Source organism: Doryrhamphus excisus, chromosome 6 (assembly GCF_030265055.1).
Source record: "Doryrhamphus excisus isolate RoL2022-K1 chromosome 6, RoL_Dexc_1.0, whole genome shotgun sequence".
Taxonomy (NCBI): Eukaryota; Metazoa; Chordata; class Actinopteri; order Syngnathiformes; family Syngnathidae; genus Doryrhamphus; species Doryrhamphus excisus.
This window is the reverse complement of record NC_080471.1, coordinates 15,584,077-15,611,147: the sequence shown is the minus strand read 5'-3', so window position 1 is coordinate 15,611,147 and position 27,071 is coordinate 15,584,077. Positions and strand designations below refer to the sequence as shown.

The window sequence follows — 27,071 nt, the reverse complement described above, 5'->3', positions numbered from 1 at the left end:
TTCTTTTATACTCCCCCTTTAATAACTTCAGAAATAATAATTACATATTTTTATACACAAGAGTTAGAGGAGAAAGAATATTCACAATCCTAGAATAGTCTTGTACAAACAAACAAATTAACAGCCAGTATTTACCGCTGTTGAGAGATAGGAACACTACAACAGTATCCACATGCACTAGCGCACCATCATCAAACATGGAGACGAGTATCTATTTACATATTGTTCACAGCTACATTCCATCTTGTGTATCTGCATCATATCATTACTTGTATGATATCCAATAAGGTTACATGACTGTGCCACTTGGAAGCGATACAGTTTTGTGTTATTGCTCAGTGCATTTCAAATTGACATTTGTTATTGACCAATGTTGACAAGTATCTCTTTATTAGAGAATCCATCAATATTTGTGATAATATACTTGGTCCATTACAACGGCTAATCAATGACAGCTCATTCTGAAATATCACTCCAAAAATGACAATAAGAGTTCATCAATAAATATATAGGTAGTGGAGGAATATATTAAGCGTGGAATAATTTGTTGCATCTCCCACACTGAGATGATGCATCCTAAGGAACACTGTGGCAATAATCTATGAGGAACAAAATGATCAAAAACATGTCCATGTGAAGCTTATTGATGGCACATACACACATACTAGTACAATAGCTGTGTACTATAACTGGTATCGCCTTAAATAAATCTATCAGGGGAAAGAAACAACATAAAGACACTCCCTTTTAGTGTATCACAGTATTTACATTTTGTAGCTACTTCTTTGTTGAAGTGGTTAGTTGTGTTGCTCCCAGTGTCATGCCGTGCGCTTAGATGATTTCTTACTTCTTACTCGGACTTCAATTTGTGCTTTTCACCTGAACTTTAAACCCATGTCACCGCCATGCCAGAGCCAGCTCTATCACATTTGTGTTGTAGAAAATAAATTCTTGTATGAAGCCATTCAATGTCTATGAGGTGTGTTTGTGTGTTCAGTTTCTATGCTATTTGATACTGTCCTGAAGCAGTTGTCCGGCCAGCTGAAATAACATGCTCCAACGGTCCGGTGTGATACAACACTCCAAACATCAGCTGGCAGAGGAAGAAATACACTTACAATCCAGTCACTTTGGAATGAGTCTATCGCTCAGTCTGAAGTTAAGTTCGCACAATGAGAGGCAAGGGGTGTGCTTTCAGATTTGCGCATTCAAGGTTTATAGCTCAGACACTGCGGGGGGCTCGCTCCAGCTCATGGGTCCTGCGATTACGCCCCTTTTGCCTCTCTTGAAGGTGTTTCCACTTGGCAGCTAGCCCTTGAGCGTGCATGTGGCTGTGGCTGTTACCCACAACCTTCTGTGGGTGTTGCTGATGCATTTGCGCCTGCTGCACCAGGTGAGCTTTTTGCTTCTTGTGCTTCCGCTCCCTCTTCCAAACCTGCTCACAGAACTCATCCACGCTATTCAGAGTCGGGTGATTGACCAAAGACAGGAAGTCTCTGTACCAGAGCTTGTGATTGGGTGTCTCTCGAGGTGGTGTAAGGTCCTGGACTGAAGTGTTGGAGGTGGCCTCATCGTCTCCCTGGAGCAGATCCTCAAGTCGCTCAGTGTCGATCACCGCTAAGGTGACCTTCAAAAGCGTCTGCATGAAACCGTGCTCCACAGCCTGGCACAGATAAATTCCAGAATCCTCTTTGTCAAGTGTGCGGATCAACAAACCCTGCTCTGTGCGGATAAAACGTTCCCCTGATTTGATCTGCAGGTTGTGGAAACAGAAAGTAGGAAAACAAACATTTTCAAACAAGCAATGGAAGTATCATATGACTCTGAAATATTAAGTAATGTTTTATGTGTGGCCAGTTTTATTAGCTCTGCAAACAGTATCACATTCTCATTTTTAACACATGAAAAAGTGCCAACCTCTTGTTTGTGTTCATCAGGGGAGTGTTGATATTGCCAATAAGTCGATGCTCGCTGAGACTTGGGGCTGCACTCAAGGAAGGTGCTGCTGTTTTCCACTCCATAGACTGTTTTGTCCTCCAGAGTTTTCTGCCCGTTTAGTTTGTCTAACACAAGGAATCAGAGCATAAGTCACACAAATCATGAAGACATTCCTGCAGTCCATTCCTTTTATTATGCTTGTAGGGTGTTTCAGTTGAATGCCAACAATGCTAATTTTATTTTTTGGATTTTGACCATCTTGACCATCTCATCTCACACAACAAGCCTCATGTTCGTGTCCTTTCATCCGTTGAGAATAATCACACTGTTTGTACCATGTCTTCTTCTTTCTCTTTGGGCTTTTCCCTTCAGGGGTCGCCACAGCAAATCAACCTCCTCCATCCAACCCTGTTTTCCGCATCTGTTTGTCTCACACCAACTACCCTCATGTCCTCCTTCACTACATCCATAAACCTCCTCTTTGGTCTTCCTCTATCCTATATCCAATATATTTACTATATCTCCTTTGGACATGTCCCAACCATCTCAGTCTGGCCTCGCTGACTTTATCTTCTTCATCTTTATCCAAGATCAGATTGGAAGAACATGTTTCCACAGAAAGGCTCACTTATTTTGCTTCAATGTGTCTTCTATGACTTACGTAAAAAAGGATGCTATAAGTCAGAGTACAACTAAAGACAATGTGTTGTATTGAATTTTCCTCATCATACCATGCAGATCTGAACATTGTGTGAGAGGATCTCCATTCCTGATATCTTGTCTCCTGGTTCTCCTGAGGAAACACAAAGACCAGATTCAGGGGTGACCTTTATGTCTTGTGTGAAGAGAACTACGTATTTGTGTGTGTGTTTGAAAGCAATTAGTGTTAGCAGAGGCTACGACGCGTCATAGATCATTCAATCCTGAGGCGCTAGCATGAGGCACATTGCTTTGTTGGTAGTTAGAGGTGAAGTTCTGTATTTTGTGAACATAAGGTTAGTGTTGAGCTTTGGAATCAATAAAACCAATGGGACATTGTGTGGGAGGCTGCACTGTATATAAAAATACAAACCACTTTCATCACCCGGCCCACACACTACACAAAACATCATGGAAAGTATTTGTATATTCATTAAATTAATCAAAGATGCCATCAATACCTTTTGGCCATGGGGAAGTATCTGGAGCACTCGCTACCATCCCATGCACAGTAGGGGTCCCTTGCCAAGCAACATTCAGCACAAGCCTTCCCATAAACCTCACAGCGATGCAAAGACATCTGAGAGACACCAATGTCTGAGCCCAAGTACAGTTGTTGCTGTATAAATAGAGCACAACCATTATGTGTTAGTTGAACATATTTATAGATTTATACATATAGATATTTATACAGTTTTTTTTAACATTTTGAACAATTGTGTGTTTGTGAACACTTTGTCAGGTGACATTCCTGCATGTGTTCTGACATCTTTGTGTGGTAATAATTTACCTCAGACGGCCATTTCTGCTGATGGGCTAAGCAATAAAGAAAACACCCAAAACTCACCGGTAGTCAAATGTTTTGATGAGCATAAATAGTTTTTTTTTTTTTTTCAAATTTCACTCAGTTGTGACGAGAAGCCATTCAAGTGAATAACACTTAATGTGCTCATTGGGATTGATTGTGATAAGTACCTGTTTTGTTGAAAGCTCCATCGCAGTAATTGCTGTTGGCTTCTGCAACACACAATATGGAAAGATTACAAACTGTGTACATATGTGTAACAACACGTGTAATGGCCTGCAGGGATTACAATAGAACTGAGGAGAAAATAACCTACCCTGAAAACAGTCATTTCCTCCAGCAGCACTTCCTCCAGGTCATGCCACGAGCCTCTCGGGATTGTGACCACCTTAAGAATCGTTCCTATATCTGGACCATTAGAATGGAATATGTTTCATGCTTTTGAAGAATTGTGAATCCTTGTGAGTAGTGACTCAATCGTACCTGTTCCTATGAACATGACGTCATACTGGCCATCTTCTGCTTCTACTTTATCCACCACTATTTGTGTGAACTGGTAGTCCACATCAGTTTTAACTATGATTGGTTTGTTGTTAATTGGGTAAACAGGATTAAACATTGCTGGATGGCTTCTGGCAAAGACTACGACTTCATCAGGAAGGTCCTTGGTTGTGTCGAATCCTCCGAACGTGTTGCTTGGACACTGTCGAGAAAATGTAATCGGCATTGGAACGATCCATTTCGGAAGAGGACCTTGGTGTGTTAAAGTAGGTACACTTACTGTGCCAGGCCGTGGGTAAGGAACACGCCCTTGGTAGGGCACCCACTGATAGTTAGGACCATCTCTATGAGCGTAAGGGCCCAGAAAGACTCTGCGGATGTCTGTCATGCTGTACATGCACACAGCTGAGCCCTTGAAGATGTTACTGATTGTATGAAGAGAACAGGTTCAGCTGGGCAATTTATTGAGTTTGATTTAATACATTGATTTCCAAATCCAGCCGCAATACCTGGATGTGGTGAATACTCCATAGATGATTGGGCTTTTTGGATCCTTTGTGCTGATGAGAAAAACGTCCTCTGAAAGACAAAAAAACACTGACTTTATTTAACCGTACAATCAATTTTCAGCAAGTGAATGGAGTAGTTACTCACGTAGTTCATCAAAATGTGTGTCGATGCCATTGCTTCCTGGCACCGAGCAAATGAGTCGCGCCTTTAAGAAGGTGGTCCACTTATTCACCAGGCTCCTGTGACCCCCAAGGTCATTCTGTGGACAGTAGTGACATGTTGCTGTGATTGCGGTGGTGCATTATATGAAGCCTAGAATTAGTGTTACACTGCTGCATAGCTTGAAAGTCTGCTTCTTGACTATAAGGCAGGGGTCAGCAAAAAAGGGGTCAGTTTGTCTTCTGTCATGGGGTGCAACGTCACTGCAATAAGAACAAATCTTTTTTACCACACTTCTTCCATTTCATTCTTCCATCATCCAACTCCTCGAAATGGAGTTTGTACAATGTTTAAAGGTGGTGACAAAGATTCGTTGTACTTCCACACTTGCCAGTCATCTTTGCACATTTTTATAATGGCATTTTCTACATTTAATTTTGTTTCTGATCCTGTGGTTTGAATCCGGAGTGCATCTAAATTACTGAGCTTTTATTGATCAGTTTCTCCACCACAGACTTAGGAGGCTGGGCTGGGCGCTCAATGGCGCTCACACTCAGTGATGAGTGAGACCTCTCTGCATTAAGACACCAAGATTTACATTGCAAATCCAATCTATGCCAATGTGGACATGTGCTAAATATCGATATATGTATTAATATAATTGCCAACCCAGGTGATAATTTACTGTCTCACTTTGTATCAAAGTTAATATAACCTACTTTTGTGCTCATTCAGTCATTGAAAATATGGGATTTTTCCCTGAATAGAGGACAAGTAAGGGAAATTGTGGTGTTTCCACAATACACATTTTTTACAATAAATGACCCACCCACAATAGATATAGTGCTGCCCCGCCAGTCACTGAGGTATTTACAAAAGTACATTTTTATAGAGCCTTTGTAATTGTACTGTTCAGACTAGCATACTGTTTTTCTTTTATTTTATTTTTTTCTGTACCCAAATTCTGAATTGTATTATATGTTTATATTCTATATGTTATGTTGAGTTATATTGTATATGTTTTTTTAATTCTGGAGGCTGGAAGGAAGGTTCTGGCTGCTCTCCGGGTGACGACCCCTACTATTGGGTTGATATGATGTGCTTGGTTACAATGGATAAGGAAAATGTCCTTCTCTCTTGTAATTTTCCTCCTGTTTTACAGTGAGCCTACCTTGGATACTCACTTCTGGTGACATTCAGTATTTCTCTCAGGTTTCTTTTATATGGGATGAAGAAATTTGCACAACAAAGCCCACTCTGCTCAAAAATCTAAATATAACCATTGTTAACACCTTCTGAATGCAGCTATTATGAAAGCCTCTCAGACACCAGTCAAGTGGTGTTTTTTTTAACAAAATACAGAGGCTACTTTACATGAAGTAGTATGTGAATGGGGCTCAAGGGATTCTATTGTCCGTACTTTGCATAGCTGTCCGATTCGAGCATGTGTGGCTTTCCCAGCATGCTCCCCATCCATGGCATTCTCTCTGAAGAAGAGGTAGATTTTATCATCCTCTGGGTTGTCGCTCTCTGGAATCAGATGAACACCTACGAATCTTGGATCTGTCACACAGACACACGCACATGATTTGTGAACAATGCAAGTGCACTATTTAGAGAGAAATGACACAGACGTTTTAGTTTTCTGACTGCTAACAAAGACCAAATCTTTTGGAAGTGTTTCCAAGGCCAGTTTCTGTTCCAGTATCATTCTTCAATTTTTCTCAAACGCTTCGAAAAGGACCAATAGTTGCTCACCATTTAGCCAACGAGAGTCATGCTGCTCTGTCCTGATGGGGTGATGTTTTCCAAGGGTACGAAAGATAGCAAAATCCCGCCCCATGAAGTCAGCTGATGTTCCAGCATACAATTCCCCATCTGAGAGCACAAGCAAGAAGTGTGTAAGCATTGTAGCACTTATTAAGAAAACACAATGGGCTGTATTCTCCTATCAGGGCCTAGATTTCTTAGTCAAAATTACATTTCCCGAGGGACTGTGACTGATGGGGAGCATGAAGAGAGTAAAATTGACAAAGAGCAGAGGTGACATATAGATACGTGGCAACAGGACAGACATGCCAGACGGTGGGAGTCCATAATGAGGCAGCACCGAATACAGAACAAAAAAGCAGGCCGAGATGAAGAGTGACAGGCTGGAAAGAAGCCATGTCCGGTTAAACGGTGCGATGTCAGAAAATGTGACAGCAGATAATTGCTGACAGATAGGACTGTCATGTGTACACTGTCGGGCTTTGTTTACCAAAAAACTGGCCATTTAATGCACAGCAAAAGCACAGCTAGGGGAAATGTCATCTGTAACACACACCCAGCTCTTAAAGCAAGTATTCAGATTGAAATAGTTTAACGGTCCTGTCAATGATGGGTTCTCAGTGTGTAAATACCAACTACAAAGCATATCCGCTTGGAGTGAATGACAAGCCAGCCTTGTACATTTCACTTGAACATTATTATATCTTAAGGAAATGAAAGAGAACAGCAGAGGGTGTTTTCAGGACTCCCACGTTTTTATGGCTTTTCAGTGTCTCAGACTCACCAATCAGCATGGATGCAGTGAGCAGCTTCGGATCATAGGGACTTTTTCCTCTGCCGTTTTCTGTGTGGTGAAGCAATCTGAAAACACTGTCCTGAGTAAAGGCAGATGGACAAAATGTTACTAAAACAAAATACAATGGTTAATTTATTTAATGCTCACTTGTGTTAAAAAGTAGTTTTCAGCTTTGTGCCTCTTTAAAGCATCTCTACAAACATATATTTTATTAATAAACTAATGGAAAATGGGAAACATTTTTGGTTTTCTGTATGATTCAGTGACCATGGCTCACTTACAGAGTGGTCAAAGCAATTTCCTTTCCTCTTGCAAACACGCACAAACACACAGTAGTTCCATTTAGTCAAGTAAGCTGCTAAAAGCCAGAGTTCCACGTGCGCCACAGTTTGACATGCGGATATTTACAAGCCATAGAATATCAAACATACCTCTAATTTCTTGCCCACTTCTAGATAGGAACACACAGGATGGAAAGCGCCTGTTCCACACACATAAATGTGTGTCTGATTGAATGGCTGCAACACTTTCACAAAATTTGCACACTCTCTCTGCAGGACAAATAGAAGAGGAATTGATTGGACATATTAGTTGATCTGCAGGATAGACAAACGCATCTCACAGAGGAAAAAAATGTAATAAGAGATCCAGCAAGGATAGGAGAAATCACACAGGGCTGTAATGTACACTAGCATAATCCCACACAAAAAGGCCTTTATAATTGTGGATGTGCTATGACTCAGATTGTGCAAGCCGCTCATGCAATGGGGTTCTTTCACCTCTTGTACTTATGTTCCATTCCTTCTAAAAACCTCCAATGTCATATCACGACTAGCCTTGTTCCACAATTCCTCATGCTTTGTAATAAATTCCATAAAGGACACAGGAGGCAGTTAATTGAAATCTACCAAGAAAATACTGTTCAATGTAGTTGTTTCACACTTATGCTGACACACTAAAATGTAACCAACAAGGGCTCTCTTTATATACTCATACAAACTCAAATATAAGACAAACCTGTTTTTAGTCTGTAGTTAAATCTGCAGACTTACCATTTATTTATGTGTACTTGTGACGATGTGTGTGTCTGTGTGTGTGGCATCTGTAAGTGTTTATATCCGTTCCTCCGCTGCCTTATGGTGTATTTATTTTCTTGCACGTGGCAGGCAAGCAAGCCCGACCTCAAATAAAACACTGTGTCATCAGATTGTTAAAGGGGTGGAAACAAATGAATAATGTCACAAGTTATGCATGACGAAGCTCATCTGGCTTTAATGGGTCATATGCAGACAACAGCCACCGTTTAAACAGATGTTGCACCCAAGAATTTATTCGGTGTGGTTGTGCAATGCAATATGTTACCAGTAAAACATTCTCATCTAAAGGGAAAAGGAATCGCAAAGTAAGTTGCGATATTGTCAAGATTTCTTTTGGTTATGGTCGCATAATACAGCTTTTCTCTTTCACACCTATTATGTGTTTTCTCTCGACTGTATTCCTTTCAATGCATCAGGGAGACTCTCGCTGTTTCTCTATTTCTCACCCTGCTCTTACGATTTGATGGATGAAACATCCCTTCGGCATTTTATTTTTCTATGCCATAATGTTTACGGATACCACACAAAAGTGTCCTTTACATCTTTCATACAAAGTTAAGAGCTGAAGTGTGTTCCTTGTCCTGGCCAACGTCCAAGCTGTGAGCTCAGGCAACAAACAGTGGTGCCTCAGGCTCTGCTGAAAATTGCATAGTGAGCACAGCTTGTGGAGCATCATCTTGGTGTGCTAACATGCAGAGCATCTACACTACAAATGTGGGCAGATGCTGAACTGAAATATGAGATACGAGGGTACTTGTTTGTTTTAAAGGTCCCACCTATAAAATTGCACTTTGTTAAGGCAAAACAAATCTGACTATTCAGATTAATCATGTCCAGAAAAATTGGAAGATGGATGGCTATAGTTTGAGGTCTTTCTAATGTAAATGCTACAGATTCAGTTATAGTTAATCAAGTTCACGTCTGCTTGTGCGTTTAGAGTAAAAATTAATTAAATTAATAAAAAAACAAACATCTACATATAGGTTTTAATAGCACAAAGACAAAAGAATGAAATATGATGTGTGGTACTGGACATACAATAATGAAAAGTATGAACTTATCATACCAGCACAATAGTTTGGAGCTTTAGCAATTCCCAAGGCTTTGTTTTTTTTTTTTTTTTACATGTAGCTCCAAGAAGCTTTACCAGTTTAAGATCAGATGTTGGCACTAAGATTATGATCAGACCCAAGGTAGCCAGTGTGTTCTCCAAATGATAGAAAATATGATTAGGCTCTGAAATGTAATTATCTGTGGTACTTCTTTCTTTTTGCACTTGACTGAAGGCTGATTTGTGTTTTACCGAGAGATCTTTTCCTGCCCACTTGCATTCATCTCTTCTGGTGGGAGACGCCAACCAAGGGATCTGCAACGTAAACCAAAAGAATCATTCCTTCTGTCCATCCAGTGTGTGTGCATGCATGCATGCGTGTGTACAACATATGAGGGTTGAAAGGGTCACAATGCGATTTGTCATCCACTTTGTTTCAGTTCACTCTATTATTCATCCAGGTGAGCTTAGAGCGGCTAGCATGCCTGGCACAGCGTGTGATAGTGTGTGACAGCACTGCTTTCTAATATTCATGAGGCACTTTTCTTTTGAAACAGAACAGACCCGGCGGTACATCAGCTTCTGATTGCTGGATGCCAAGAGGTCGGCCAGACACAATCCCGAAATGTTTGTTTTACCTGTACAACGTCTTTGCTGATGTTGAGGAGGTTGAATGAGAAAATATGGTCCTTGGCTCCCACAACCAGTCTTCCTTTCTCCTCATCCAGCAATAAGGTGTGGTAAGACGAACTGTTGACCAGACCTTCAAACGTCACAAGGTTGTTTGATTCCAGCATGTCTGCAGGGGGAGGTGGAAAGATTTAGAAGTTGCTGTTTTGGCTGAGAAGCACCCCCGCACATTAATTATTTCAGGATGGTTTACTGTTGGCATGACACAGGACTGATAGTAGCGATCACCTTTTCTTTTTTTAGTTCATTTTTTTTCCAACCAGATTGAAAATTAATCCAAAAAATGGTTTTAGCCATCCATCTTCATGTTCCACATAAGGACTGTGAACGATGAACAAAATACAAAAAGTGAAGTTTTCCTTTAAGACAACAGCCTTTAAAAGCAAAAAAGGTGGATTCAATGTCATTGGTATATTAGTATATATCAGTGGTATATTCACACAGTCATGATGTGTTGATGGAAAAGGCCAAAAAAATGTTTCCACACGGTGGAGAAGATTCCATCATGATCTTGGATACTTTTTTCTTCAATGGAACAATGGCACTTCAGGTTGTTCAGGAGCATCAAACAGCACATGGCTCTGTGGAAATGTTACAGTGGGCATCTTTTATGATTGAAGGCCCTCCTCTGTGTGGTAACTGAGTTTTTTTTTGGGGGGGGGCTCTGTTCTTTTTTTTTAACATACAATAATAAAGCTATTTCAGTTTAAATGTTGGTTGCAATAAATTCATTCATTCATTTTCTACCGCTTATCCTCACCAGGGTCGCAGGCGTGCTGGAGCCTATCCCAGCTGTCTTCGTGCAAGAGACGGGGTACACCCTGGACTGGTCACCAGCCAATCACAGGGCACATATAGACAAACAACCATTCACACTCACATTCATACCTATGGACAATTTGGAGTCACCAATTAACCTAGATTTAGGAATGTGGGAGAAAACTGGAGTACCCGGTGCATGGGAATCGAACTTGGGTCTCTTAGCAGTATGGCCCATGCACTAACCACTCTCACCGTGCAGCTGTTGCAATAAATTGATTACTCAAAATATTTTTGTTCAATTTCTTACATTTTGAAGCTCTACTTAAGAACCTCCTTAAAGGAAAATTGCACTTTTTGCACTTAAAAGGTACCGTTAATGTGTGTTGACATAGGGATGTGGTTTCCTTCATATTTCAAATAGACTGCCATACTTCAGGCAAAAGCGAAGCGGAACTGCTAAGCTTAACTGGCCCGCCAACATTGGAGCCAATGATCAAACTATCTGCATGGTAAAGTTACCCCTCCCCTTCCAGAACACCAAGCAGAAATTGGTGCGTTCTTACAGTGGAAAACAAGAAGGAATATTTCAAGTGTGAATATACTCCATAGCCCAAATTGCAGTACTTGCAGTATTACGCTTAACCACAGACACTATTAAGACACATTAAGTAGACAGCTACAGCTCACGTTTTGCTGTGTAATCGGAGCGTCTGCCAAGTCAACATTTGCCTTCACAGCGGAAAGCTGAACATGTTTCTAACCGACAATGAAAATCTCATGGCTGCATTTTTTATTTTATTTTTTTTTTCATATTCAGGTCTAGCCACACTGGATTGGATGCACACACAAGCGAAAGAAATGAACCATTTAATTTATTTGGCATGTATTGTCTTTTCTCAGAGTAAATAAATAAAGTGCTCATGAATCTTTTAGATGGGGAGATTGTCCCAACTCTGAATTGTGTCAGAACCCAAGAGAGTGAGAAGGTAAAGTGAGTGTTGAGGAAGTTATAGAAAAGCACAATGCAGAACAATTCAATTTAAAAAAAATCTCTGACTATAATTAATTTGCCTATCAAGCTTGTCTTTTGTTTTGTTTGTTTGGTGCTCTCCAACAAAACTCTTATCTCCACTCACATATCGCCCACTACTGTGTTTTTGTAGCTACACAAAACTGCTAATTCTTAAATGGTCACGGTCCAATCAATAATGTTGTTACGCATATAGACAATATTGCCTTTTTTTTTGTCACTGTGGGGCATCCACTGGAAAGCTTTCTCAATGACTATAATTAGAAAGACATGTCCGCTGTTTGATTGAGGATGCAAACATGAACAACCACATGAACAAACAAAGAGGATAATAACATATAAGCAGGTGGATCGAAGGATATGCCGCTTCCAGGTGTCAGCTGCTACTGTAAGCAACCTGTTCTCTCCTTTCTTTCTGATCAATCCCACCCTCGTGCTTTTACACCAGTTGCTTTGAGCTCACTTTCTCTTCTACCGGCATCCCATCCTCTGTTTGAACAGTTGCCCCTTCTTACTAACATCCCTTTCCATTTTGTTGTTCACCAACTCTCTTCTTCTGCCTCAAAGAATGTGAACGAGAGGAGAGAGAGATGAGAGGGCAGATGGAAGGGATGCAAAGAATCAACAGTCCCATGTGAGACCGGTAAAAATAAACTCTTTTACCCTACATTCTTTCTCTTTCTTGACTGGAGGGTACCAGGAGTGTTATTTAAGTGCTTCTAGTAGAAAAGCACAAACACATAATGTCAAAACCCCACAAGTGGAATGAGTGTGTTTATGAACACTGCAGCTTTGTTAATGTGTCGTTCATTCAACTGTATGTGTGAATGCACACTGACAAAACACACACTACATACACTAAACTTTTGCCTATTTTTACTTTTTTGTTTGGCCTACTGCTAATATGAATGTTGTGGATCGTTATGCAGATTCCTCTCTCTCTTCTTCAATTACCAGTCGTTCTGCCCTTTTTTGTTAGTCTGTGTATGTATGTTATTCTGTTTCATATTTTTCCACATTGCCCTTCCCTATGCGCCATTCCCCTTATACATGAGGCAGAATACAAACTGTGTGTTTGCTGATTATCTTGTGGATATACCAGACTAAAAATAGTTGTGGTAGCCTAATTTCTGCTTTTACAGCTTTGCAAGAAATCTGTATATTTCAGTCTAATAACGAGGTCTACTATACCCTCAGTTCCACAGGATTTGAACAACTGTGCAGTAATACATTTATATTATTGTGATATCTACACAATATGGCAACTGTGGCAATACCATACTTAATTTCGACCACATTGTTCCACAAACCAAGGTAATCCATGGGAAACAAAGATGCATACCACAGTCATAGTTAATGAAACAGCGTCCCACAGACCAAACTGTGCCAATCAGGGTTACAAGTTCCTATTTCAAAGGACACGATTCTCCATAATGCCTCTCTTTGCCAGAAAGAAGATTGCAATCATGATCTTCTTCGTCATGAAGTTCTCAAGAGTGTATATGTCTCCATCAAATGGTCATTCGGAGGCACTGGGTCTGTCCTAAACACTCAGAAAACGAAATTCTAGTCCACCCTGAAGATTCTTTGCATGCTTATGTTAACCACTTACAGTTCAAGCCGCAATGAAAACACAAATGTCTGAGAAAAGTACTACGAGAAGTACAACCTCTGCCGCCTGCTGTCATTTTCTTTAATTGCAAGCTCTTCTCTGTGAAATGTTGACAGAACAGAAATGAGTCACATATCCTATTAAAGTAAAGTACCATGTCATCACTTGTTTACAGTTAACACCTCTACCTCTTGTGGCTCATAAAGACTATGAATCGTTGTCTACTTCCCGGGTAATTCATTTAGTCCCACTAGCTATTCAGTCATCGTTTATCATACGTTTTCTTTTAAAGCATTCCCTTGCGTCTGCCTCGGCATCACCTCGACACTTGATTGTTGATACAGTTGGACCTTAGCTCGTGTTTAGGTAGCCGTGGGGTACCATTGTTATCTTTCCTCCTACGCCACTGACCTTCTGCACTTCAGCCCTCACTTCTAAGGATAAGTCGGAATCTCCTGCGGTTGAGCTGTGCGTGTTTTGTATGTGTGTTTTGTCAGATAGTATAACCGTTCAGCGAGGAACTCGCACTATGGAGACAGAAATCACATTGTGATTTGTGAAACATATTTCTGCGACATACAAGAAAAGTCTTTGTAGTCTCATTTAGACCCACACCAAGTGTTCCTTGTGACCTCTGGGGGTCAAAGTTCTTTAAGTTCATCGGTCCACGTGCCACTGATAATGCGGGACGGGACCATATGTTACTGTCAAGGAAAAGTACTGTTCTTTAATGCGCTACTGATGATGATTTCCTGCTTTGCATCAGTGAATCTGCTTGTCATTCTATCATACTGTACATCATTTATATGAATGATTCATCATGCAATAATCACATGTCACTTTGCATCTTGAAACATACATTCACATGAAAACCGTTTTCGGCATTAGATGTTAAAAATTCCGTATTTCAGGACAACACAGGGCAAAATACTTCCGGTCTAATATAGATATCGCTGAATGGGTGTGTTTGACCAAACTGACAACATGTACTTTTAACCGACTCTCTACACTCACAGGTATCATTAGCGATCTACAGATGGCAATGTGATAAACGAGTCTGCACGCGTGTGTATGTGTGTGTGTGTGTGTGTGTGTGTGTAATTATGGATCTCCCAGTGCTGAGCGAGGACTATTTCTCTTCGGGAAAGCCATCTGCTTAAACAGACGTGTGCCATTCATTCCGAGCATAATTGCCCTGCACTGCAGAACAGAAAGGAAAATGACATGGAGGGAGAAAAGAAATAAATGACGCTCAGCTGGGAGTCTGTCTCTGGCAACATTTTTACAGCACGCAATTGACAACCGCGGCTGATCTGAATAAGGAAGCGTGGGGTGGGCCAATAGAGTGGATGAGAGACACATTTCAGCTATAAAATAGAAGCAAACACACATGAGATATGCACGTGTCTTCTGATTCTTGCACATCTTGGCTCTGGTCTCTAGTGCAAGTGTGGTTTAAATAAATTCTATACCAAGTCCCATTTGGGTTATTTCTTTACATTAGGATTTTGAAATCGCTGCTGTGGTTTATTTGAGAGATTTTCTCCTTATTTTAACTTTCTTTCTTTCCTCCCTGATTTAGAGAGTATTAAGACAGCAGTTGTAAATGTCATCTGTGACAATATTCACATTAAATTTAATATTAATTCACAACCATCACTACAGACCTTTGCATTTATACTTCACTGCCATTTTATTTATTTAATGAAGGACTTTTGGTACAGTTTTTGAGATCTTTACTGTGTACATTTGTGAGCGTATGCTTAAATAAGACTGATTTTCTGTACAATTTGTCATTTAGCCAGAAAATGCAATTGAGAAACCGGAAAATGCACATTGTACAAATACATCCAATGTACAAATAATAATAAGAACAATAATAAAACATAGTAATCTAAATGGAACATTTATGATTATTATTGCATGCGTCAGTTTTTTTAGCTCAAACTAAACAAGCATGGACAATGAGTTCAAAGAGCTCACCTCTGTATGACAGTTTTAGCCGTGGGACATTGGCTTCGGTCTGCTGGGCTCCATCACCCTCGTTCCTCAGTAGAACCAGTCCACACAAGACCGCCACGCTGCCCCAGAAAGAGCCCATGGTCCTGACTTCAAAGACGCTATAAAGCAGGCTTTTCTCTGCACACTTCTTCGGACCTACAGATCCACAGAAGTGGAGGAAAAAGATTCTCAAGATGCACGTCCTTATTTTGTGGGTCAGTCCAGACTGGTGCTCAGCTGGACTTATCTCCGACTAAACAAGTTCCTTTCTCAAGGGTCAAAAGCCAGACCAACTCTGAGGGAACCTGCAAGATGAGTCAGGGGGTTACGGGTCAGTGTCACTGCATCAGATCTCGTCACAGCAGCAAGCCCAAGGTGAACTTAGCACCAGCACCAGCTTACTAATGAATTGTAGATAAGCCAAAGTATATCTGCCATAGTCCTGGGATAGAGCATGCAGCCCTGTTTTACAATCACCATCCACACCGTCGCTTCAGTTCAATGAGGGAAAACAATTCCGCTTTGCAATCTGCTTTTTTTTAAATCCGGTCTTCTCTGTTGATTTCTCTTTATCCACTCTGTTCCCCTGCTTGCTCAACAGTCATGTGGATGAGTTGAGCACTCCACTTAGAACAGCTCTGTCCTGTCCACTCTGCACAGTGCAAGTGAGCACAGCTGAACCAGACAGCGTGCACACAGATAGGGAAAGAGAGGGAGAGAGGGACTGAGAAGAAAGTGAAATGTAGGCGGGGGAGAGACACACATAAAGAGAAAGGAGAAAGCAGAAGTTAATGTTAGGGCAAGGCAATAAAAAACAGGAAAGTAGTTGGACATGAGAAATTAATGTTTGTTTTTAGGATTACATTAGAAAGGTTTGATGCTTGATGATTTGGAACATAAAGAATGCATCATGTAGATTGACAATGTCAAAGGCATTAATATAAATAGGGACGTTCTGATACTGATCCTAATAATCCATCATTGAAATCGGCCTATACTGATATCAATATTTTTACAAAATGAAAATGACCAAGAGCTACTCAATTTTGTAACATTTATTTTCATAGCTTATTTCAAGCAAATATGATTGTTTTATCAAAACATGACCAAAATGCTGGTATCCACAACTCACATTTTGTATTTCACAATGCATTTATTTCTAATCTTCTCACATTATTAACTGAAAACCTGCATGAAAATCAGGTTTATCCACCTTTGCTGGATCCCTTTAGCCGCATCCGCTGCCGTCTAAAGCGCAGATACAGCCGACCCCCTCTTCTGTGCCCGGAGAGGAGATAAATATTAGCATAATAGGTCCCTTTAAAAGCTTTATTTTGACCAAAGTGGTTTGGATCATAAATACATGACTCACTGGAGAAGTAGTTGTTTGCATAGAGGAAGTATACATAGTTGAAAGTAACTACACTACTGCAAGGCAGACCCCCAGATGCCATATAAGAGGAAAGCCACCACCATGAAAGTGAAACCAGAGATCAACACTGCCAAAGCTGGTCGGCCCCTGTGGTCACCGTCATGGACAAGGATCATAAGCTTGAAAATCCCAGGTAATATTGTTTGAGATAGCAAGCAAGGAGCTCCATAACATTTGCATGCTATTTCATGAATGCCTTTGCAAAGTAAAACCAAACGCACTCGAGACCAATGGATTTAGAGATGGGTCTGACTGGTGATAGCACCACAAAGCTTTTAACTGTCACATACGTGAGCAAGGTACTTCCTAGAATTTGTCTTTTTGTTTGGAAACTACATTTTCAAATTTTAAAATGTTTTATTACTGTCGAGAAACATCTCAACTCATCATCAAATCACAAGCCCCCACCTCAATGTGATATTTAATCCATTGACTTCCAGCCATTTTCAGAGGAGAGAGCTACATATTGCCAGAGGTTTTGGGCATTTTTGCTGAACTTACAAGATCCACAAAATACTGTGTTTTAGGACTACATAAACATCAAAACTATGTGAATACACTTTAGATTCTCTTCTTTCATCAGAAAAAAATAATTAGTTTCTAGCCTTTTGGGGTCTTTATAAATTGGCAGTAGAACATAGGGTGGTTTGAGCGAATATTTTGACCAAAAAAACTACGAAAATTAGCTTTTTCTGCAGAGAAGCAAATTCAAGCAAAAGGGTGACATCCATATTTTTTTGTTTGAGTGACACCTCAAACATCTCAACAGTTGATTACATGTATGAAACATCAAATGAACACAGGTAAAAGAAGATTTATACTATATTACTATTTGATGTGTGCACATGCGTAATCTATAGATGTGTGTGTCTGTAAGTCCACTGATTGTGTCTGCACGCGTGCTTTTGTGTGCGCGCCAAATATTTAAGGACGAACAACAACAACGCCCTCACCAATGTCGCCCCTATCGTTCGCGACCGCGAACAGATCCACAGCCAGACAAGCTCTGTGCCAGTGTAAGCTGCATGTATTTTTGTCTCTGCTGGATTCATCACCATTTTCCTCTGTCAGCGCGTATCTCACCAACTTCTTCATATCCAATCAGTTGCTGCCGATCAGAGGAAAACAGAACTGTTGCCCCCTACTGGGACAGAAATACATTGCATACAAGGCTGAAATTCACACACAAGATGCATACAACTCTGATCGTAGCTCCCAGACAAAAAAAGGCAAAAGGCAGTCAACGTTACTATTTGAGCAGACGACTGTAGAGGCAGATTTGTGCATTAAAACAATACATATCCTTACCAGATCAGATGAAGTGTCTTTAAAAAACAATTAAGCATTGAGACAGATTGACTGGCTTTTCCATCATAGTCAAAGGGGGGAGTTCCCTGTCTTTTCTCTTTAAGCATCCCAAATGAGATGTCAATCACACTCCAAACAGCAGACTCTCAGTGAGCTGATTCCTTCTCGTGGTGAATGATAATGACTTCACTGGCAATGGGGGTGGTCAAGACCTCGACCAGGCTGAATCTGTGTGGATAAAGACCCATCAGACAGTGGGCGGAGAGCAGAACTAATCCTGCAGGGAGTGGAAGAGGCCTGGCCGTTATGCTAATGTAAGTTTGGCTCGGAAATGGACGGAACGAGCGTCACACCGCAGTCTCTGCTTACCCAACTGTTCTTTGTGGGATTTTAGTCATTATGCTAGAGATCATGTAACGCAATCTGCCACTGCTAAGGAGCAATTGTTTGAGGTGAATTCAGACTGAATGGTTCACTTGGGAATTTAATCGACACTTCCTCTCGCCATGCACTTTGCATGTTAATAACCATACAGAAGTGCCATGTCTTTAGAACACAACTGCTAAGTGGATAACAGTCTACCTAAAAGAAGTAAGTCAAATATGGATATATTCAAGAAAAATATTAATCAGCATTTAGTTGCTATTTTGACTTAAAATAATTAGTATTATTTCGGTCCTTAAATGGAAATTAACTTTAGCTTAGTGGACCGCTTTTCATCAATTCTCTGATGGCAACACCAGGTCCCATAGTTATTGTAAAAAAAAAAAAATAAATAAAAAGTGAAGTAAAGGTACAGCAGCCCGCAGCTTTTCAACTTCTTTGTTGTGGCTCCCTTCGCAATGCTCAAATTTTTTTAAAAGTGTTACAAATAACCGACTTTCTATGAATGCATCGTGGCTGAGTTGTGACTGCTGACAGGATAGGCATGAGAAGAAAGAGGAAGCCACTGTTTGCTTTCCTGCGTTCTTTGAGACAGGACAGAGACGTCTCTTTTCCCCCCCGCGGTAAGTTAGAAATTAATATATCCCCCCGAAAAAAATAAACGTCTCAGAAGAAATAGTTTTCATTATTTAGTCTTCTCTGCCAATGATGCTGGCTTACCTATATGCTTCATACAGTATGTTGCGAGAAACAACAAAAAACATTGAAAGGCATTTTCATAACAAACACCCATTTTCTGAAAAGTAATAATTTATTTCGAAGTAGTCCTACATGTGTAACAGTGGTCTTCCCTTCAGTCCAGCCATGCACATGCCGGCCTCCAACCAGCCACCACGGAAGTCCAGTGATTGATACTTAAGTTGAGCAGCGTTAGCCAGCATGCTAAAAGTAAAACGCTTTCAATCACTCTGTTGTATGTTTTTTGAGTCACTAGTTGTGAAGTTTAACCAAAGTACGATCACAACCCGACCAGTTGGCATCTGTTACATATGCACACTGTACTTATGTTTGTTGTATTCTGTTCGAACAGCTAAAATTAAGAAATATTAAACCTTTATCAAGGAAGTTTATCATCCATATATTTTGCACCACCAGATAATTTTTCTTTTGTGGGTGAGGTAGCAAAATGGCTCTTTTGATAGTGAAGGGTGCCGACCCCTGTACTATATGGACCAAAGTATTGGTTCTGTAGTTGTACAGGCCAATGGTCCCCGTACATTTGTTCACTGTGTATTTTCCTTCATCTGTTTGCATTGTTTGTCTGAAACTCTTGCTTTTCACTCCTTTTCCACTTGCAAATCAACACCAAAACATTTGATAGTCACAACATAGTTTCTTAGGCTTCAGAGGTTTTAACAGGTCAAAGTATAAGCGCTGGGGCAAGGAGTTGGTCACTGCAGTGTTAAACACAATGGTTTGGTTTAGGGTCACATGCTAAACGTAAGAAAACATTTTTTTTTGCGTTTTTTACCATGTAGCCGCCAATCTTGGTTGGAATATAGTAAGTATGTACATAACTGCCCAAGTGGTTTTTGACCTTAAGACCTCAGGGGTATAGTTCACCAGTAACAAAGGAAAAATATCTCATTGCAACAAACCAAATCAAGCCCTACCACAAAGCACTTGACGAAGGCTAAATTTAACTGTAATTATTTTGCAAGCAATACCTGCTTTTTATCTTGATTAACCTCCACCCACCATAACTAAAATTCTTAAACTAAACCTATTTAATTTAAAACAACAGTTCTGGTCCAAATGTGTTAACTCATAAGGTTGCCTGTAATCTTGAATTGTTACATCTCCTCTCCCTTTGTCTTGCTCTTAAAATACAGAGCTGCAGTAAAATGAGGGCTGTGTTCTTGACTGTCTGTAGGTTTCTTCAAAATGAAAGGAAATAGAGTGTTTCAAAGAGGGAGCAACTCAGCTGACCTTATGATCTAAACTCTCTTGTCAGAGTTCATCATAGAAAAGCATGGAGGTGTGGATTAGGGACAGCAGATGAGGGGATCTGTCAGTGCCCATTTAAAGTAAGAAGTTCTCTTAAACAATACACTTCACTTCACCACACCTCTTAGCCACACAAGTACTCCCCAAAACCTCAGATCTCTCTACACGGGAGCTGCTTTCCTCTTCAGCTTCACCTCCCCCAACATCCCACTCTTCATACAAACAACTGAAAATCCACTTTCTCCAGTCCACCTTTTCTATCGTCTATCCCCTCTGACCTCTACCTACTTTCTTCAGAATCATGGGAACATAATCCGCTAAATGAGAGGATTTGGCTCAGCAAAATGAACCACAAGCTCTAGACGAGCAAATTAACCACATTTGCCGCCCACCTACCCTTTACAATGCCAACCTACATAGCTCCCCCCACACATCCACCCGCTCCAGCTGGGGTTAAGATTAGCCTCACGGTGGGGAGTAGTGAATGGCTAAAACAAGCACCATGCATGAATTGACTTGCAGCAGGTTAAAGCACATGAATCATATTTGTCAAGCCCTTGTTATTCGTCCTTAAAACTTTAGAAGATACTGTTCAACATCTGAGGGTATGCAATGGGCCACGTTGTGGATATCGGGTTCCTCTAAATGACAGGAATGATGTATTCACATTCTAGGTATTATTTCCGCATGTAAACCTTCAGTGATGCGAGCCAGCTGTGTGTACCAGCATGGATGAAAAAGGAGGGCATTTCTACTCTCTTACAAACTACAACCCCTAACCAGCCCTGACCAGTGTCCCCCCAGGCTATCTTGGCAGTATACTATAAGAGGAACACATGCATTTCACCCAGCGAAACCCAAATAGCACAAGCTGGGACAAAAAAGTGCTTAACTCTCATTAGTGCCATTAAGCAACATTGTGGTAAACTCTTTTCCACTCAGACAAGACGACGCATGACAGAGGGCCATGCACAATTCATGACTACATAAACCACATGCTGTTGGTTATTTACTCTTTCATAATGAAATATGGATGAGTATGCAGCAAAGACCTCAGTGCTGCCGAATAGCTTACTGTGAACACTACTTTATCAGCTCCAACACTGACGTGACTACACTCTCATCATGGTGGTCAGAAGGTCCACCATAGCATATGAACGTGCATGAAACTCATAACCCAAAACTTTAATCATACTTAGTGTTTTAGAATTCCAGCACTTATACCACTGGCATTAATTTATCATCATCCATCAATATTTCAGATGTTGGGGCTACCTGATTTTCGTCTCCACAGGGATCTACAAAAACCCACAATTATTCTCTTTTACCTTTATTATGGTCAGTACCCACATACTGGTTCTACTCTTTCCATTCTCAGGACATACTGTAACTACAGCAGTATTCCTTTAATAGATGGTCCATATTTAATGTTTGGTTGGCTACATGAATAATATTAATATAGATTGATGAAAGAAACCATCAAACCCTTTCAGGCTGTGGCTCCAAAGTGACTGGTCAAAGCAGAACCACATAGCAGACACTTGAACTTCTCAGCGTTCTATTTGATGAATATGGTGGTTCACAAATCTCACTCATGAGAATTATTAAAAAATATAAAATAATAACACACTTATATGACTCTAGACTAATGACGCCCCACTCACAGAGGAGCCATATTTAACTAAAGAAGTACAAATGTTTAGACGCAGTCAGAGGAAATGGACCATGGAGTTCGAAACCATCACCAGGCATGTAATGGTATTCCGTTGAGAAGTAGACATAACATTAAATTATCGGAAGAAATGTGACTGAAAAAAAATCCCTTATTTTTTTTCCTCCATGTTGCGGCCACAGCGCTGAAGGCAAAGTGGGGGACACACAGGAGCTACTGTTGCTTCACTTTTACCTCGTATAACCTGTTTATACACAGAGGCGTCTATTATCTTTTTTGGTTGACTCATTTATACCAACCCAGTAACAATAACATTATTTTTTTTGGCTTTATAATATTTGGCTTTAAAATGTGCATGTTACCAACCCCAATGGGCTGGTGGTGTCACAACTCAAACTTAGTAGTTTAATAACAATACCACTCATCATTGACATGATACAAAAGAAAACAAGAACATTTTTGAGCATTGCTGTTTGTCGGAACATCCTTAATTAAACAACTTATTTCATTAAAATTCAAACCATTTCCATGTGAATCATTCTCAGTGCGTTTTAATCATATTGATCATTTTTGCATAACTGGATCAGCATGCATTGAGCCTCCTAAACATTGTGTGTTAAGAGAGTTAATGATGGATAAGACTGACCTCGTCAATAGTGATGGGAGTCTCAAGAGGCGCAATCGATCCATTGGGGTCATCTTTTTTAATGGGGCTCCTGGTGTTAAGGTCAGGTCACAACACAAGAGATCTATGCGTCTGCATCCTTCCACATAGATTTATACCTTCTCATACAGGACCTTGGCTTGCACATATATCGAGTAGTCTTTGTGTAACCTTGGCCAGTTCTGGGTGACATGAACACAATGCCTTCTTCATCATTAAAAGACAAAAGGACAAAAGACCAACAAAGCCAAAGGAAAACAGAGTCAACATGCCGTTTTACTGTTGACTGCGTATTTATTTTTGGTCATTGTAATGTATTTCCACACCAGCCGGTCCTCTCTAAGTTACTAAATCTACCACTACCACAACTCGGAGGCACACATCGTTTGTCCAACCATCGAATTACAGAATTACGCGCTACCTACAATTTAAGCATTGTGTTAATTTTCAGTTAACAGTACACAAACAGTGGTAACGGTAACCTGCATTGACAGGCCAAAAAATTAGGTAGACTTGCACAGTAGCACAAGAGCAGCATCACACATTCTGCATGTGTGGCTGACATAAGCATGCTAAAATATTACACCTCTCCCAATACGTTGCAGTATGCACCTTACAATCTGAAAATTGTTTCATAACTAATACGGTGCATTTCACAAGACAGCGGACACAATCGTGCATCAGTCACTGATGGTGTTTTTTTCATCTGTTTGGTTTGGCTGGTGATATAAAGTCAGTTGGAAAATTGCTTGTATTGCTGAAAGTGGTGCGTTTAAGAAAAATAGAGTCATCAAGGATGACAGATTATTTCCCTGTTTGCCATGTTTGCACAATTCACCACCTTCACACAGCTCATTAACAATAATTAAAGTATAAAGTCTCAAGGATCACTTACACACATACACAGTTCACATAAAGCTGAATAATAAACAATATATATATAACAAGTTCTGATCATGCCAAGTCAATTTCTGACTTAGAATAATGTATAGATTTAAACCATGCACGCTTCCAGTTTATACCCCCCTCGCCCCGAGTACGGATATGGATACAGATAATTTCGATACAGATAGTAGCGCACTCGCTCATCCCTAGCACCTACCTTGAATGTGGTGGAAGAGTGGGTGGCTACTACAAACATCATTCCTGGGGTGAGAGACATATTTTCCAGGTCATGTGAAGTTGCTGTTTTGACTAAGATGAGACTAGAAAGGAGTTATTTTTCAGCCCACATTGACCCGTATAAAACAGACACTTCTCCACTTCTCGGTAAGCATGCAGACATATTTGAGAGACGGGATCACAGCAACAGCCAGACAACTTGGCACCTTCTTTTTTAGTTGAACCATGCAGCTCACTTCTCTGGGGGCCTCAAGGTAAAATAGCACCAACTCCACACCAATTAGTCGAGAAGAAATTGCTCTTCACTTTAAGTTATTGCTGGAAATGACCAAAGGATACACATTAAGTCTCCAGCTGTACTTTTTTTTACCTTTTATCAGCTAAAATAAGGTATTTTAAAAGGATGACCAGAAGTAACATCTAATTTATCTATAATCCATTCAGCATTTTCGATAAGCACAATTGCACAATTTCAAAACAAATATTGAATTAGACTCCATATTGTCCATAGGTATGAATGTGACTGTGAATAGTTGTTAGTCTATATGTGCTCTGTGATTGGCTGGCGACCAGTCCAGGGTGTACACCGCCTCTCGCCAGAAGACAGCTGGGATAGGCTGTGTTTCACACAGCTGACTTTTGTGCAATTGCTGTTTGAACAAATCTGATTCTTTTGCAATCCCACAACTAGTCCAGGATATATTCCATCTTTTGTGTTAAATCAGCTTGGATAGGCTTCAGCCCTGAAGCGGATAAGCAGAATTCTCTTGTATGGAATTTATTGTAGCTGATGTAGCATTAGCGTCACATCTTGAAGCTATTGGTGTGCACTGCTTATCTGGAGGCACTGTTGATTCAGTCTCTACTAAACTGTGGGATCAAGAAGAACAACATGGCAATTTGTGAAAGGCCCATCCCATCACAAGTAGACAAGAAGCAAAGGCTTGATCCATTCTGATCAGAAACTTGACATCATGCAAGCTTACATTGATCAGTCAGTCTGGAATTAAAGGACATTTTCTCACTGGTGGTTTATGGCACCGTTGCTTGCCGATTGCCTCTGCAAGAATTACATTTAATTTAATTTAGAATTGCATTTAATTTCAACAACTAAAATAATCTGAAAGTTAATGGCCAATGAGAAATGTAACTTTCTTCCAAGTACCCAAAGTCAGTCGCTAAGGTAAATGAGTTGGATGACTCATGAATTTATAATTGGCTGGCAGTATATTGCAGTAGAAGCAACCGTGTGTGATAACAGCAGTAGATAGTGTGTTAATGGCCCCACAAGAAACGTCACTTCATCATGACTTAATTAGCTTTACCTTCATTAACTTTATCTTAATAACTCTCTGCTAGAAATTAATGAGTCATTGAGCTAATGAGGACGTCTTAAGTTGCACTGAGACAGACCGTTTCATGCGGTTCAATGGCAACTTAAGCAAATGCCAAATGATCACTTCGTTTTTGTCCTTCAGGCTCATAAGGATGGATGGATAAGGATTTTGAATGGCATTTAAGGTGCAAAAGATTTCACTCTACTTTCCTGGAATGCATGTTTGGTCTATGTGAGGACATGCTCTGGCTTGTCCGCACGTGTATGTGTGTGTCTGTGTCTCAATGAGGTTGGACAGTGTGATGTAAAGGACCATTTCCAGCCTGCCGCCTGCATAACCAGAAAAGGGCAAATGTGACACTTGGTCATCGTTTGCAAACACAAGCATCCAATGGGACATGTTGGGTCAGCCAAATGAACTGATGACAAAAAGAAATGTGGTTGCTAAGAAAAGCCAAAGATAACAGTCAACAGTAACATCATTCAAATAAAAAGGATGGCGCAATAGGACTGGGGCTAATAGACGGTAATAGAGGTAAGGAAAAACAGATGTATAACAACATGAGGGCAGGTCTTCCAAAAACCTCAAATGTAGCAGTTACCAAATACTTTGGAACAGATTGGCCAATCTACAAACTTACACTAAATTAAAGAAGGGCATTTTAAAACAAAATAACTCCTGGGGAATATACTGGTGGTAATCAGGAACATGACACAAAATGCAACAACAGTAAACAACTACATAAAAACATCCTGCAAGGCTGTCAGCAATTTGTAACTGGGGACTGGAGTCTTGTGCTGGAAGACACAGCCATCCCAATGAGAGTGAACATTGTAAGTCTATGCTGCTGTTTTTGATGGAAGTAGTGTAAGCTCCTGGGTTGGTACTGGAAATAAATGCACTAGAAGATAAATTTCGGTCATGTTTTAAATAATCAAAACACGGCAAGATACCGTAAGTATTACATGTTATCGTCAATGTACTTGTGTGATGTAAGCATGTATATTAAACCATACAATGTTGTTGGAGTATTGATAGTAGAAATAGGTACCTCCCAATGACGTGCCTTTTTAGCTAGCTTATATTAACTCATTTTATTTCATTAGAATAGACAGAAAAGGAAATATTTGTGTAAAATACGTGTTCATGTTTCACATAAGGCTAAGTAGCATGTGCTCCAAAGCATTTTGAGAACAACCTAATACGATTAGCATGTTCGCCTCATAATTGGAAGATTGTGGGTTTGTGTCTCTGTCTCTGTGTAGATTTTGCATGTTGTGCGCGCGTGTGTTCTCACCGGTAATATGCATGCTAGGTTAATTGGAAACACAGTGTGTGTGGTTGGTTATTTGTCTGGCGACCAGTCCAGGGTGTAACCCTCTCACCCAAAGACAGTTGGGGGAGGCTCCAGCATACCTGCGACCCTAGTGAGGACAAGTGGTATTAAAAAAGAATGGATGGATGGCTCAAGTCATATATTGTAGTCGACTTGATACAAAAAACACCATTCACCATACAATCACTATTCACATTCTCTGGAATGCCCTCCACTGACAAACAAAACGTAAGCAGTACCACATTGGCCGGATAGTTTGTGTCTGCTTCCTTAACAAACGAGGCTCGAGTGATGGAAATTTTGACTGCGTGCCTGCAAACACTCAACCAGAAGAATTGTTTGCTAGTGTGGCTACAACAATGCCAGATTGCGGTGGAAGCTGACTGGC

The 27,071-nt window shown here is 40.4% G+C and overlaps 1 protein-coding gene across 2 annotated transcripts; it reads right to left on the bottom strand.

Annotated features, from left to right (window-relative positions):
- On the bottom strand, window positions 1–24,051 carry sema3ab (sema domain, immunoglobulin domain (Ig), short basic domain, secreted, (semaphorin) 3Ab). Of its 2 annotated transcripts, XM_058074724.1 has the most exons (19): window positions 23,991–24,051; window positions 22,871–23,070; window positions 15,404–16,145; window positions 9,965–10,125; window positions 9,579–9,641; window positions 7,610–7,729; window positions 7,167–7,257; window positions 6,371–6,490; window positions 6,033–6,175; window positions 4,598–4,712; window positions 4,453–4,522; window positions 4,224–4,368; window positions 3,926–4,145; window positions 3,759–3,850; window positions 3,613–3,654; window positions 3,099–3,256; window positions 2,670–2,731; window positions 1,918–2,063; window positions 1–1,753 (listed from the first exon to the last, which is right to left on the bottom strand). In XM_058074724.1, exons 3-19 carry the CDS (start codon window positions 15,519–15,521, stop codon window positions 1,223–1,225), a joined length of 2,397 nt encoding a protein of 798 aa, XP_057930707.1. In that variant the 5' UTR covers window positions 15,522–16,145; window positions 22,871–23,070; window positions 23,991–24,051; the 3' UTR covers window positions 1–1,222. The 2 variants fall into 2 exon arrangements, with proteins under 2 accessions (XP_057930707.1, XP_057930708.1); XM_058074725.1 differs by lacking the exons at window positions 22,871–23,070; window positions 23,991–24,051 and adding an exon at window positions 18,162–18,282.
- Window positions 24,052–27,071: the final 3,020 nt, after the last annotated feature.

Coding starts and splice junctions, on each gene's coding strand:
- sema3ab (XM_058074724.1), bottom strand. CDS start 15,521: ATGGGCTCTTTCTGGGGCAGCGTGGCGGTCTTGTGTGGACTGGTTCTA. Junction 4,146..4,223: donor CTTACCCACGGCCTGGCACA/GTAAGTGTACCT, acceptor TTTTCTCGACAG/TGTCCAAGCAACACGTTCGG. Junction 3,655..3,758: donor AGGAAATGACTGTTTTCAGG/GTAGGTTATTTT, acceptor TGTGTGTTGCAG/AAGCCAACAGCAATTACTGC.